Source organism: Cheilinus undulatus, linkage group 20, assembly GCF_018320785.1.
Source record: "Cheilinus undulatus linkage group 20, ASM1832078v1, whole genome shotgun sequence".
Taxonomy (NCBI): domain Eukaryota; kingdom Metazoa; phylum Chordata; class Actinopteri; order Labriformes; family Labridae; genus Cheilinus; species Cheilinus undulatus.
Genome location: NC_054884.1, coordinates 14,266,837 through 14,282,231, shown reverse-complemented (window position 1 = coordinate 14,282,231; position 15,395 = coordinate 14,266,837). Strand labels below are relative to the sequence as shown.

Below are 15,395 nucleotides of genomic sequence, written 5' to 3'. Positions count from 1 at the left end.
AACATGGCAGAGTCCATAGATGGAACCCTCACATGTAAGAATACAAATCTTAAGTAAATAAAAATAAATCATTTTTTATATGTAGGTGATCAAACACTTACTTAGGCCTACCTATAAATATGTTTCATTTTTACCAGGTTTGTTCTGTTAAATCCTACTAGGTGAGAGATTACTCACTGTACCTTTAAGATGTTGCATCAGCTGAGATAGTTTCAACCAAGACTGAAGTTGAAACTTGAATATCACCACTTAGAGTAAAGTCTGCCTGTGGTTTGGTTTTCCTGATGAAAGTTTCGGAAGGTGGATTAGAGGATGACGAGGAGCAGAGATTTTGGTGTTAGCATGTTCTCCGTGATCAATAACACTTTAGTCAACCTTGACACAAGTTACTCTATCACGTCCAGCAAAAAAGTAATATTAAATGATCTCGGATTGTTGATAATTTCACCACATTTGTTATTTTATACTTGTGCTAAGTTTAGGGCACTGGCTATAGTTATCACCTAAACAAAGTGCTCCAGCATGTTTTGCATACACTTTCAGGGCTGTTTGGGTATTAACAGAAGTTGGCAGGAGTTTTTCTTTTAGCCGTTAGCCTGTTTAGAGACAATAACACACAGGAGGCAGCACTGTAGCAAACACTGCATTAAAATGCTTTTCATTGATTGGTCTAATGAAGTGAAAATGTCCTGTCTGTGACATGGAAGTTGCTGTTGCTTTGGTTAGTTTGGACATAACACTCTACTAGTTAAAATAAACCTTGTACCTCAAACAAGGACACAACTTGGGGGCTTAGTTTGAACTTCACACCATAACTTAAGACATAAGTTGTACATAGCTGGAGCAACAGGCTGCATCACAACTGGCTCTTAACAGGTTTTGTTCTTGGATTATGGTTTTTTGTTTGTTTGTTTGTTTGTTTTTTTCAATTCTCTTGCCTTGGATTTTGGTTTTAGGTCAGTATCAGGATCCCTGGCAGTATGTGGATGACATCTGGCTGATGTTCAACAATGCCTGGCTGTACAACCGCAAGACATCCAGAGTCTACAAGTACTGCTCCAAGCTGGCCGAGGTCTTTGAGCAGGAGATCGATCCTGTCATGCAGAGCCTGGGCTACTGCTGTGGGAGAAAGGTGAGACAGAAGGCTAGGCTAATGGCTAAATGAGTGGACTTGAAAACTTTTGTGTATTTTTGTAAGGTCTTTCAGAGGGCTTGAAGTTAAAATGCACAAATTCATCAAGGAAGGATGTGTGAAATTGACTAATTTAACCTAGGTTTTTCACCTGGGCTGATTTTTCCTGTAGTTTTAGGGATTGCTCCATTCATCTAATGAATAACAAATGGTACAGTAAACCTTTAGGCTAACAACAGTAAACCACTTAAGTAACCTTTCTTGTAATCTGCGGTGTTGCCCACCCTGTAGAGGCTGCTGTTTGTGTGAACTCAGTTGAGTGACACCAGAAGACTGTTTGTCTGTCATGATATGTCTGGATAAGGCTGTGTGTGCAGTGTTTTGAGTGTTTCAGATGCAGAAATTAACTGCCATCATACGCATCTTAAAATGGAAGCTGTGAAGAGGGTGATGGCTAAATTTGGCTGTGGGCATACCAACGCAATATCACGTTTCAACTCTCATTAGACTCCGCTATTTTTGGTATTGCACACAGGGCAGATGTGTTTGTTTGAATATATTTATATTTAATATGGATTAAAAATGTGGATTTCAAATATTTTTGCAATGGCATCCGGACACAGAAATGGCATCCAATGTTTGCTGATTTATACTGAGAATGCTTTAGCTGACACAAAGCAGATTTTTAACTTAGCTGGGAGGGATTTTTTTTCATAGATTTTCTAAACAGAAATCAGCTCCCTTTCCTTTTCTGGTAAACCAATGTCTTTGTCTCAGTGAAGGAGATGCCTGCAGTCTATCATAAGCAGCATTTGTTGATCTGCTTTACCAATGGATGCCAGTATAAGTCTTTTTACCTTGATTGTTTATAACCTCGATTAGTCGAGATGTATGTGACTAATGGGTTTTTTGTCTCTGTCCCATAGCTGGAGTTCTCTCCTCAGACACTCTGCTGCTACGGGAAGCAGCTGTGCACTATTCCTCGAGATGCTACTTACTTCAGCTACCAGAACAGGTATGAAGGGAGAGAAACTCCGGAGTGAAAAAGGGTAGACAGATTATTTGGATGGTTCTGTGAAAGAGCAAAGTATTTGATTATACATTAATTTGCAAAGAATCATACAGACAGCTGACCCATCAAAGTGTTCATCTGATTAATTTTGTTCCCCAAAACACTTCCTTCATGTTCCCCATAACTTCATGTGAAGCCTAATGCACTGGCATTTTAACAGTCGGTCCTCTCTCCTCACATTCTTTAAGTTAAGAGTGTACTTATGAATTGGCTCCTTAATAGGCATAGTGAATGCCCACTTTCTTTAAGTAAAGTACCCATTACTGGCATCTTTTATATCTATTTTCCACACTCATGAAAATCCGAGGAATGTGAAAGGACTGACTTTAAAATGAACTGCTTGAATGAATGAACAGCTGAGCGGTCGTCTGTGCTTATTTGTTCATATTTGTTCAGTGTCTGCATTACGTCCTGTGCTGCGACTCCCTGCTCCAGCTCCCTCCTCGTGTTTAGCTCCTGTTAATTCTGCTCCCGCTCTGCTAGCTGTGATGGTGGTTGTTGTTGCTCATCCTCTCATGTCCAAATCGCTAATCTGTGCTTTGCCTCGGCTCTCTGCTGCGTGTTGTCTTGGATGTTTGTCTCGTCTTGTTCCTCGTCTGTATGGCTTGTCTGTCCTCCCTTCCAATGGCTGTGAAATCAACATTGGCTTGCTTTTGCCTTGACCAACCATGCACCTCCAAACCCATCCCCTCACCCTCACCCCTCAAAAAATCATGACTGGCTGTTTTGATGACGACTTCCCCGCTGTCCTGCGCTCCTACTTCCTGCTTGCTCCGCTTGTGGCACCCTTCCTTGCCCATGTCCTGTACCGATTGGCGACTGCCCTCCCGTGCGCTGTCTGTGGTTGACTGTGCTGTGGGGAATGGTGTAGTTCACCAAAATTTGGGCTTCTTGCTGACAGGTACCACTTCTGTGAAAAGTGCTTCAACGAGATCCAGGGAGAGACGGTTTCCCTGGGTGACGACCCCACACAGCCTCAGACGTGAGTAATGGCTGAAATAGTGAGAAGTACTGTTGAAAATTCGTCAATCTATTTCAAAAGAGATCACTGCATTTTCTTCCTCCTTTACAGAGATAATTGATGACGTCTGTTCCAAAAACTTCTGATTTAACTGATGTTTCCATTTCAGGTCGATTAACAAGGATCAGTTTGAGAAGAAGAAGAATGACACACTGGACCCTGAACTGTAAGTTCACTCATTAAAAAAAACTTACTGTAATATCCACTGTGCAACATGCACCTTTAATCCTCCTTCAGTACCTTTGTTTGGTCTAAAAAGTTGGATCCATCCTATATACCAGTGCTAATATGCTCATACAGAAATGCTGGGACACATGGCATCATTACTGCAAGTGCAGCAGCTAGCATTTGCAACTTCACGAGATCTAACGCAGTTAAAAATTTGCCTCATCATGTATTGCAAGCAGCTGATTGTCTTTGCAAACTGCTGGGATACACAGCGATACAAGCAAGGCTGGCAGGGCCATTTTTAAACAGATTTTTTCCTTATAGGTCAAAACTCTGCACTTAGAAAAATGGGTGGTATACTGCAGGATAGCCAACTCCAAATGGTGAAAATGGATAGTATGAAAATGGCCACAGCAGCACAGAAACTGTGTAACCTAATAGAAATGAGAGATAGTGCTAGGTGAATAACTTAACATCCAATTAAATGAAAGTTATAATTGCATTCAGCCATAAATTCTAAAATCAGGTAAACACATTCGTAAAACAACTTCACACTGCAATGGTGCCAAGTTGGTTTACAGGATGTTTCTAATGATACCAGTGCTAGCAACACCTGCCTTCGATCCTCTTTGAAGGTTGACATTCCTGCGCTGGATATCATCCCTTGTTGCTTTGGTCGGTATAACCTGACAGTCCTTGGACAACTTAATCCTCGCTTTCTAGATCAAAAAAGTGCTAACCCACAATGTTCTCATGAGATGCTACTGGTGCTTTCAGTTCACCGTTGTTTACATCGTGTTGTAAATCAGTGGTTCTCAACTTATGGGTCTGGGCCAAAAAGTGGGTCGAAGAGCTTCAGCTTCAGTTTTAAATAGCAGACATGAAATCAAATAGCTTTGTTTAAATGTACCCGGAATTATTCAAAATTACCAAAAAAACTTATGGATTATCTCCATGTTTTTTAAGGAGACTCAAGTTGATTTCCCTTCAAAAGATTAAAGAGTTTTCCTAAATTTTTGGGAGAGTTTTTCTGGATTTTCCAAGGACCTTTTCATACTCTTCTCTTGGACTTTTTCTCTAAATCTGGGAAGACAATAGGAATAAGAGACTTTCAGGACTTTACACAGAAACTTCAGCTATCTTCACTTGCAATATTTAATTAATTTTCAAAGAAAATATTAGTAAATTTGGTGGAATTTTTCCATAAAGTTTTGTTGATTTTACCTGGGATTTTTAAAAAAAATTCCACATCTTCAATGATACTTTCCATGAATTTTTATTGTTCATATTATGTGTCTTTTTATGTCACATTTCTATCTGGGGTCAACATCTTTTAGTTTTTAAATCTGAACTTTCGAGAAATATATCAGAAATTTGGGCCATGATTTGTCACTAGAGAACCTGTGGTGCGTCCCAAGCCTAGACCCGTTAAGAACCACCATTGTAGAGCAAGGCAGTAGTCGGCAAGAGAGGCCACTGATGACAGACAGCTGTTATAGTTTAGACAGAGTGTTTGACTGGGTTTGTTGGCCTAAACTGATAAATAATTATGTAAACAAACTGGTTAATCTGGTACCGACTGAACCATATAGCCAGCTTATCACTCACATCCCTAAAGGAGTTAGTCACTTAGTAAGACAGTTTGAACCTTTTTTCCTCTCAATGATTCCCAACAACAGACTTCTTGTTTACTGGTGCAGCTTATATCTTGGATATTACAGTAAATCTTTATACTGGGAATAAATTGATATCATCAAGACAATTTCAGTACAAGTTTTGTGAGTGGATTTTTTGTAACAAAAGCTGTAATCCTCCTCAGGCTCGTTGAATGTATGGACTGTGGGCGCAGGATGCACCAGATCTGTGTTTTACACAATGAAACAATCTGGCCATCAGGGTAAGTAGCAGAAATGGATTCCAGTCTTCTCAAGGTTCATTTGAAATTCTCGGTCAAATTCACTTAATAATGTTTTGTTTGTAATACCTTTTCTTTTTTTACAGTTTTGTATGTGATGGCTGCTTAAAGAAGGCGAATAAGACGAGGAAAGAGAACAAGTATTCTGCCAAAAGTAAGTGGAAAATTATTTCTAACTTGCCCGCTCTGATCAGAAAACTAGAGCACTGAATGTTGCATTGAATCATAATTTAACCTGATTATCTAGGGCTTAGTACAGTATCTGTATCTCACAAGTACCTACAATCCCAAACACAAATACAGTATTTACATGTTTTGTTGGACAATGCCGCTATGTGAATCAGTAAACTTAAGTATGTGTTTTTTGCTCTCCCTCACACAGGATTGCCTCAGACAAAGTTGGGCAGTTTCCTGGAGCAAAGAGTGAACGACTTTGTGAAGCGTCAGAGTCACCCTGAGTCTGGAGAAGTCACGATTCGTGTTGTCCACGTCTCTGACAAGGTGGTGGAAGTTAAACCAGGAATGAAGTCCAGGTACAAGATCAATAATAAATATTCCTAATACCATTCAAAGTTGGGAATGCCAAAGGTCTAACAAATGGATATTTAATGTTTTGTTTAATGGGAACTGCATTTGGCATTATTTTCCAACCAAATTTAATGACAAAGATGGCAATCATGTTTTTTTATTAGACTTGTTTAGACATTTCTGCTAGTGGTTTAAGACACCCCAGATTAGAATAATGCAGTTCTTCACTCAGACTTAGAATTAACAGCAAATTCTGTGTATAACCTGTGTTTTTGATAGCTATATTCTCATCTAAAAAGTTGTAATGGGGTGCAGGTGGCTTAGTGGTTTGAGGTGCGCACCGTGTATGCAGTCAGCACGGGTTCAAATCTGGCCTATGGCACTCTCCCGCATACTTCTCCCCAGCTCTCTCATCCCTGTTCCTGATTCTCTCCACTGTTGTCCTCTGTCAATAAATGCATAAAAAAAAAAATTACATGGGGGGGGGGGGGTGATTCTCTGCAGCCTTTGTGTCAGAGTATAAAGTCCTGAGACCTTACGCCATTACTGCAAATGTGTGCATCTGCCACAGTCTCATGCTGCAAGAGACCTTCTGGGATTGAAAGTTCATCCCCATTTTTGGTGTTTTGCTCAGAACGTGCTGGAATATATATTACGACACAGACAACCCACTTGGATTTGATGCCATTTTAACTGCTTTTCCCCCTTTGTTAGGTCATAACCGTGCACTTAAAGAAAACAGGAAGTATACAGTTAAAAAAAAAAATCTGCCTTATTGAGCACTGGTTTAACTGAAAATAAATCTCAGAGACAATAATTGACAGGTGAATGAGAGTAAAGCAACTTGTAGGCTACGAGTCTGTCTCACAATAATCCCTGCACGCTTAGCGCCCAACTACCGTAATATAGCTAGTAGATGCACAAACTCTGTATGGGGAAAAGAGGTGGTACTAAAAGATTGCACAGATATTGCACACTGTGAACTTAGCCAAACAGGGCTTGCATAACAAGGTTATTTATATTCCAGATTATGCAGTAGTTGTTGTAAACAGTACAAAATAACTGGCTAATACTTTTGTAATGCAAATCTTTCTTTTTACTGTAATTTTTAACTCTTAATTCTCAAAACTATTCTCTTCTACAGATTTGTGGACAACGGAGAGATGTCAGAGTCGTTCCCCTACAGGACAAAAGCTCTTTTTGCTTTTGAGGACATTGATGGAGCAGAAGTCTGCTTTTTCGGTATGCACGTTCAAGAGTATGGATCTGATTGTCCTCAGCCAAACCAGAGGTAAGGACTTCACTTTATTAGAAAAATTTTAAAAGTGTTTTTTCTCTACTGAATGTGATGATTACAAAAATTGTGAAGCAGTATTTCAGGCTTTGCAGTAAGTATGTCCTCTTTCATCAACCCAGGCGAGTGTACATCTCTTACCTGGACAGTGTACACTTCTTTCGGCCTCGCTCTCTAAGAACAGCAGTCTACCATGAAGTTCTCATTGGCTACTTGGAGTATGTCAAAAAGTTGGGGTGAGTAATAATGCTGATTGACCTCCTTCAATGAAAATTAAATGCTTGTGCATTTTCCCTGACTTCTCTTATTACTGAGCTGATTGTTCTTAGTCTGTTTGAAACTATTTTGCACTTCATGTAAGCTTTCATTTTTCCTCAGCTACACCACCGGCCACATCTGGGCCTGCCCCCCTAGTGAAGGGGATGACTACATCTTCCACTGTCACCCGCCCGATCAAAAGATCCCAAAGCCCAAACGCCTCCAGGAGTGGTACAAGAAGATGTTAGACAAAGCTGTCGCAGAGCGGATAGTGCATGATTACAAGGTAGAGGGACTGTATTCATCTCTATTCTGTCATTTATTCAAGCACAGAGGAACAGAGTTGTACACCTTTTATGTTCCATAGTTGTCTAACCACTTGGCTCAATTTCTCCAGTGTATAAAGCACAACAAAACAATAACTTTATTCTCAATTTATCCCTAAAGGATATCTTCAAGCAGGCGACAGAGGATCGTTTGACCAGTGCCAAGGAGTTGCCTTACTTTGAGGGTGACTTTTGGCCCAATGTGCTGGAGGAGAGCATCAAAGAGCTGGAGCAGGAGGAGGAGGAAAGGAAAAGAGAGGAGAACAGCACTTCAAATGAGAGTATTGATGTAAGAATGCTGTAATTTGTCATCACAGCCCTGAAGTTTGCTGCATCGCCAAATGTCTGTGATTACTGATAGTTTTCCTCCTTTCCCCTGCAGGACTCAAAAGGCGACAGCAAAAATGCAAAGAAGAAGAACAACAAGAAGACGAGTAAGAACAAGAGCAGCCTGAGCCGAGCCAATAAGAAGAAGCCAGGGATGCCAAATGTCTCGAATGATCTTTCACAGAAACTCTATGCCACTATGGAGAAACACAAGGAGGTATGAGATGATGGAATAATACAGTAAGCGTAAATGAATGAACTGGTTGATAATCGATTTTCTTAATCTGTTTCATCTTCATCTTTTCCTCTTGTAGGTGTTCTTTGTGATCCGGCTTATCGCTGGTCCCATGGCAAACTCCTTACCACCAATTGTGGACCCAGATCCCTTGATGGCCTGTGACCTCATGGATGGCCGTGATGCTTTCCTGACGCTAGCCCGGGACAAACACCTAGAGTTTAGCTCTCTGAGGAGGTCTAAGTGGAGCTCCATGTGCATGTTAGTGGAGCTGCATAACCAAAGCCAAGATCGCTTCGTCTACACTTGTAACGAATGCAAGCACCACGTGGAGACTCGTTTCCACTGTACTGTCTGTGAGGTGAGTCAGGGTGTCTTGATTTGTCTTAACATGTTATCAGAAGATAGAATAAATAGGCTGTTCGATTATATGTGAAAATGAAGCCTTCAGTGTATCATGTAACAATTTTAACTGTCTCTCACAGGACTACGACCTCTGCATCACATGTTATAACACTAAGGGCCACGAGCACAAGATGGAGAAGTTAGGCCTTGGTTTGGATGATGAGAGCAGCAACCAGGCTGCAGCAACCACTCAGAGTCCTGGGGACTCTCGTCGCCTCAGCATCCAGCGCTGCATCCAGTCCCTTGTCCACGCCTGCCAGTGTCGAAACGCAAACTGCTCTCTGCCGTCCTGCCAGAAGATGAAACGGGTCGTCCAGCACACAAAGAGCTGCAAGAGAAAAACCAACGGTGGCTGTCCCATCTGCAAGCAGCTTATTGCCCTGTGTTGCTACCATGCTAAGCACTGTCAGGAGAACAAGTGCCCGGTCCCATTCTGCCTCAACATCAAGCACAAGCTCCGTCAGCAGCAGCTGCAGCACCGCCTCCAGCAAGCCCAGATGCTCCGGAGGAGGATGGCCAGCATGCAAAGAGTCGGTCAGCCAGCTCCTGGAGGGGCTCCTGGGGGCAACGGCCTCCCCTCTCCAGGAGCCAACAATGGAGCAACCGGCCCTGGTACGCCTACATCAGTGGGAACACAGCCTCCAACCCCACAGACTCCCACCCAAGGAAACCTGCCTGCTCTCCCCCAGCAGCAGGGTGTCGGGATGGGAGGAATGGGGGGAATGGGAGCCCAAGGCCAGCAACAGCAGCTTCAACAGCAAGGCGGAGCAATGCCCCCCCAGCACCACCTCCATCAGTTTCAGTCAGGGGCAGGTGGGGGTGGAGGGGGGATGATGAACTCCCCTCAGCAGCAGATGGTGCCTCATATGCAGCAGCAGCCTCCCAACGTCCAGCAGCTCCAGCAGCAGCATCCTGGTGGTCTACCCCCTTACAACCCCAGACCTCCTGGAGCCTCTCCTCTCCACCAGTCTCTCGGCAAACCTGGTCTTGGCCCTGCTACACCGCCTCAGCAGCAACAACCCAACCAGAGTCAGGGGTCCATGCCTGTACAGGGCCAGCAGCAGGGGCCCCCTCTGGCGGCTGTGGAAACGGCTCTGAAGATCCAGCGACTGGCAGAGACCCAGAGACAGATGGCTCAGGCCCAGGCTCAGGCCCAGATACGTGGCCTCGGACAAGGGGGCATGATACCACCACACCCCCACCACCAGAACCCCCAGAACCAGATGGGCATGCCTCACATGGGGGCTCAGGGCATGCCCCCTCAGGCTCAGGGAGTTGTTGGCAGGACTATGTTAGACCCACAGCAGCAGGGAATGCTTGCAGGGATGCAAGGGGGTCCTCAGTCCCAGCTGCCGCCTCAAGTTCAGCAGCAGCTCCAGCAAGTCCAAGGTGCAGGCGGACAACTTCCACCTGGAAACCAGCAGTGGGGGGCCGGGGGCCCAGCCATGAACCCACAACAGAGGCCAGGCATGATGGGTCACATGGCACCACAGCAGCAGCCCGCTGTCGCTCAGCAGCAGCAACCGATGAATCAGCAACAACAGCAACAAGGAAACCGCAGCCTCATGCAGGTGATGGGCGTAGCAGCAGGAGCTGCAGGGACTCCTGCTTTGAATGCAGCTGCTACAGGAAATCTTCCACAAGCAGCGCTACAAGACCTCCTAAGGACTCTACGCTCCCCAAGCTCACCCCTCCAACAGCAGCAAGTCCTCAACATCCTGCGCTCCAACCCCACCCTGATGGCTGCCTTTATCAGGCAGAGAGCTGCAAGGTATCAGGGGGGACAAGGGGGCCCTGGAGGACCAGGAGGACCGCCACAAGCAGGACCTGGAGGTGTGAGGTTTCCAGTGCCAGTTGGAGGGCTGCCTGGGGCCAACATGGATGGACAGCAGCAGGTTAATGTAAATCAGGCTGGTCAGCCAGGAATGAACATGGCTCAGGGTGGAGCCAGTGGAGGAAACATGCCCACCATGGCTCAGCTTCAGCAGTTACAACAACAGCAGCAGCAGCAACAACAGCAACAGCGCCCAATGTTGCCTGGAAACCTGCAACAACAGCAAATGGCTGCTTTACAACAGCAGCAACAGCAACAACAAGGAGCAATGCAAGCTGGGCAACAAGGCAACATGGCTAACATGACACCACAGTTCAGAGAGATAATGAGACGACATCTGCAGCAGCAGCAGCAGCAACAACAACAACAGCAGCAGCAGCTGCAGCAACGGGAGATGGGCAACCATGGGCAGTTCCAGCAGCCTCAAGGACTTCAGCAGCAGCAGCAGGGCTTCATGCAGCCAGGTCAGGGACAACCGGGGATACCCCCCTCTTCACAACCTCAGGCTGGAGGTGGAGGTGTAGGGGCCCCCCAGCAGCAGCAAGGAGGACCTCAGGGTGGGGCAGGACAGATGGGTCAACAGCAGGGTTACCCCAACCCCATGTCCCAGGTAGCTGCAGCGCTCCAGCAGCGGCTGATGCACCAGCAGATGCAGCAGAACAGCATGGGTGGGCTTCAAGGACAAGATGGAGGACCAGGTGGAGGCACACCAGGAGGACCTCCGCTCCAGCCTGGACAAGGTGGACCAGGGCAGGGGCCACAACAACAGGGTGGAGTCGGCGGAGGGAGTGGGGGTCCCCCGCTGCCACAGACATCCCAAAGCATGCTGCACCAGAACATCCACCAGAGGATCCTGCAGCAGCAGCACCTGGGCGGGGGCTCTCCAGCTCACCACAGTAGTCCCATGAGTCCTCAGCAGCAGATGGCGCAGTCCCCCCACCTCCAAGGACAAGGAGGACTGGGTCCAGCAGGGTCGCTTAGCAGCCAGGTCCGGTCCCCTCAGCCCTCGCCGAGGCCGCAGTCGCAGCCTCCGCACTCCAGCCCGTCCCCACGTATGCAGCCCTCCACCCAGCCGCAGCCTCAGCCCTCACCTCATCGAATCTCCCCACAGACTCAGACTGGCTCACCCCACCCCGCCCACCTAGGCCAACATCACCAGAGCATGGCCCCACCCCAACCTCCACAACCCCAGCAGCAGGCATTACCGCAGCAGCCGGGCGGCTCTGTCGACCCGGCTCAGTTCAGCTCGGACCAGAACTCCATCATGTCCCAGCTGAGTGGGATGACGGGGATGCACAGCGGGCAGGCAGGGCAGTCGGACATGTTGGGTGGGAATAATAACAGCAACAGCAGCAACCAGGAGCTGGGAACGAACATTAACCACAACAGTTTAGACATGATATAGCCTTGACTCCGTACTGTCTGTGTGTGGATGCTCTGATCGAACAACAAACTGCCACGAGAGGAGAGCGAGGCGGGACTACGGCTTTTAGAAGTTTTTATTTTTTATTTAAATATTTTTGTGATGTATAAATACGAACTGAAGCTTCCTTCCTATGGGAGATGCAACATGAATCTTAGAAGTCAATAAATGAATAAATTAAAACAATGGTAAGTTATTGCTGTTAATATATATCTATATATTTTTGCCAATTGTGTACAAAAAGGTGGAAGGGCAGTGTTTCAGGTTGAAGATATTTCTTCCTTAGTCTATGACACAATATTTTTGGGGACTGAGAATTTTTGCCTTTTTATGAATATTTTTAAGATTTTAAATGTGGCTAAAAATTAAAGTGAGTTGACACAATGTACCTTTTTATTGTTTGTTTCCACTTCAAATACCCGGTCATAATTGTATCTTTTTTGCAGAGTAAGCATATTTTATTTCTAAGTTAATTCTTTTCCCACCAATCCATGCATCATAAAACAAGCGTTAACATATCTTCTTGTTCTGGACAGCATTGTACAGCGACTGCAACAATTCACATATATGGAATATTTGATATGTGGGTGGGAACGGTGTTAAATGCAGTTAAATTTTGCCAGGTGTCTTTCTTATTTTTGCTTTTTTTGTTTGTTTTTGGCAGGGTTTATTGCTTAGAATTAAACCTCGACAGTGTTTTTTGGGGAGTGGGTGACATTGAGCGTGGGTATGGTCGTGTTTTTCAATGATCAGACCTGCAGAACAAACCTTTTCACCCATGGGCCTCATCTCCGCCCTCTATCATTAGTTTTCCTATGAATGTGCACACCTTCCTTCCCCTAACCCCCCCCTCACCTGAATTAAAGGAGGGATGAACTGTTAATTTCAGATGGTCTAGCTGTCAGATGCATTGGCTCATGTTGTGAAGGTTGTGTGTAAATATTTTCCAGCCTTGTTTATGAACTGTGACATGGAAGAGGTCGGTAAAGATGTTTTGCTTGGGCTGCGGAGGTTTGAGAAAATCCTGCCTGTACCCTCATCCCCTCCAACGGTTTCCTCTCCTTCCTCTTTACTCCTCATCCTCATGATCGCCTCTCAGCCACAAGATTTATTTCATTGTTAGTACTGTACAGAGTAAGAAATGGTGGACTTAGATACTGTTTTTGTAATGAAAGTGAAAGATGTAAAAAAAAAAAAAAAAAAGCAAACATGTACATACTTTAAACCTTATAAGCAGTGAATTTCTTTTCCGCTGCTTGTTTCCCCTTCTTGTTTGATTGGATATTTGCTGTATCTGTAAAAAACTACAAAAGTACTCCTGAGCTACTGTACAGTATTGAGATTTTTTTCTAAAAGGTACAGTGTGGGGTGTTGTCGGTCACAAGCACCAATGCGCCTTTTTCTGTGTATTTTTGACAAGGTTTTAGGGAGGGAGGGGCAACAAGTTATACACACCTGAACAATCTCAAAACCTGCAGATAGTCGAGCCGAAGCACGGGTTCATTCAAGGTGTGATCTGAAAGAGTTTAAATCTGGTCATTTAGCTTTTTATGGAGAGGACTGAAGACACAATATTCACATGCTCACTATTTTTCTCAAAAGGTTGGGCTTGCTGGGTGTGGGGAGGGGATGCATCAGAACCAGGTGGCAATATATCTTGAGACTTATTTTATAAGAAAAAACAAGGAAAAACTGTCTTTTATATATAGATATATTATTTAATTTTATTTTTTGGAAATAAAACTTGAAGCTACAGGAATTATTAGATAAAACATGTTTTGTTTTGTATTAAAGATGTTATGGTGATGCAAAAAGACACTGCAGACAGTCATTCAGTTTGCCCTGGGGAGGCCCTGGGGAGGCCGTGGAGTATATTCTACCATCCTTTTTAAGAAATGTTTCATGTACATGAATAGAGTTGTAAACATACTGAATCACTGTACAAACCGATGGCAACTGAACAAATAGTTTTGTTTAATCATTTCTTCTCCTTCAAAGAGACTGGAAATAAGACTATTTAAATATTTGTTTAGTATTCAGATGGAATCTTTGACCACTTTTTCGTTCCTCTTGTTAACAATTTTGGTGCTTGCTGAGAGAAAGCAAAAATAACTGTTGCTCCATTTTCATTAGTTTCTTTTTTTTTAAGTTATTTTGGTGGTCTGATTGTTTTTTTGCCAATAAATTAATTGTACAATAAAGTATGTTTGTACCATTGAAAAAATACTCTGGTGTTGCTTCCTTTTTTTTTCAATTTAGGTCCATTTTTGTTTTTTGTGAAATAATGCCTGAAAAACATCATTATTAGATGAAAATTTCTAGTTGTGGTTTCTGAAAAACAGAACATGTTAAACCATCAAAGAGGTGTTCCAATTTTTTAGTGAGATCACAGCAAACAGAACTGAAGACCAATATCCGCTTGTTTTGCTTATCACTTTTAAAACGGTAGCAATAATCGGAAGTGCACAATCAGTGGCCACTTCATTAGGTATACCTGTTCATTTGAACATTAACACAAGTATCTTGCATTTTGGCATGTAGGCATGGCCAAGACAGTGTGTTAAAGTTCAACCAGAACATCAGAATGCGAGTGAAACCGCTACCCGGTGTGGTTTTCATCTGCAGTAGCCCACCTACTTCAAGGTTCAATGTGTTGTGGGTCCATATATCTTCTGCAGAGAGCCATCGTAATGAGAGAGTGAGTTACTGCCTGTCTTTCAGCTCAAATTGATCAGTCATATTCTCAAATAAATAAAGGACTAGCCTTTATACACAACCCTAACATTGTTTGTAAGTGACTATATACTTAAAATTTTCTGTGGTTTTCTATGGAAGCCCAAAGAGGACATGCATTCATGCATAACCCACTCCATCTTGCTGTGAAGTACATTTTACTCTTTTTTTCAAGATCTTGACTGAATCATCTTATCTCAGGATATCTAGTTGCTTTAAAAAAACTAATTTCAGTCATTTGTTTGAGATTAAAAAAAAAAAACTCATTATCAAGAGAAAACATCTTGATAATGGCACATGTTGCAATCCCAAGAAAACCAGAAATTTCTTATAATCACAGAAAAACTGAGTAAAACCATTACTATTTCCAATCAGTTATTTGGCTCAGTCCCTGAAAAAGGTCTATACAACTCTTGGACAGTGAAAGTACAGTGGTGGGTCAAGAAGAAGAAGGGCTGGGATCATCTTTGACCTTTGACCACCAAAATGTATTCAGTTTGTCCTTGAGTCAGAGAGGACATTTGGTTAAAGTTTAAAGGGGACATATTTTACCCTTTAAAGTTTATATTGGTCTCAGAGGCCCCCAAATCATGCCTGTGAAGTTTGTTGCTGAAAAAACACTCCAGAATTGGATTTTTGCATGTCTAAAAACTCCCTCTGTTTCAGCCCTGCTCAGAACAAGCAGTTTCTGTGTCTGTGCCTTTAAATCTTACTGAGCTGTCTG

The 15,395-nt window shown here is 43.7% G+C and overlaps 1 protein-coding gene across 4 annotated transcripts in view; it reads left to right on the top strand.

The window, feature by feature from the left end:
- ep300a (E1A binding protein p300 a) overlaps nucleotides 1–14,164 on the top strand; it is a 38,614-nt gene extending 24,450 nt beyond the window's left edge. For 2 of the 4 annotated variants that reach the window (XM_041816318.1, XM_041816316.1), the window contains exons 18-31: nucleotides 957–1,132; nucleotides 2,059–2,147; nucleotides 3,106–3,186; nucleotides 3,335–3,391; nucleotides 5,213–5,290; nucleotides 5,395–5,462; nucleotides 5,691–5,841; nucleotides 6,981–7,127; nucleotides 7,253–7,366; nucleotides 7,509–7,674; nucleotides 7,836–8,003; nucleotides 8,097–8,258; nucleotides 8,356–8,637; nucleotides 8,762–14,164. In XM_041816318.1, coding sequence (XP_041672252.1) covers nucleotides 957–1,132; nucleotides 2,059–2,147; nucleotides 3,106–3,186; nucleotides 3,335–3,391; nucleotides 5,213–5,290; nucleotides 5,395–5,462; nucleotides 5,691–5,841; nucleotides 6,981–7,127; nucleotides 7,253–7,366; nucleotides 7,509–7,674; nucleotides 7,836–8,003; nucleotides 8,097–8,258; nucleotides 8,356–8,637; nucleotides 8,762–11,920 — 4,898 coding nt within the window. In that variant the 3' untranslated portion in view covers nucleotides 11,921–14,164. Of the gene's footprint in view, nucleotides 1–956; nucleotides 1,133–2,058; nucleotides 2,148–3,075; nucleotides 3,187–3,334; nucleotides 3,392–5,212; nucleotides 5,291–5,394; nucleotides 5,463–5,690; nucleotides 5,842–6,980; nucleotides 7,128–7,252; nucleotides 7,367–7,508; nucleotides 7,675–7,835; nucleotides 8,004–8,096; nucleotides 8,259–8,355; nucleotides 8,638–8,761 lie in introns of all 4 variants that reach the window. The other 2 variants (XM_041816315.1, XM_041816314.1) reach the window with 1 other exon arrangement.
- The last annotated feature ends 1,231 nt before the right edge of the window (nucleotides 14,165–15,395 follow it).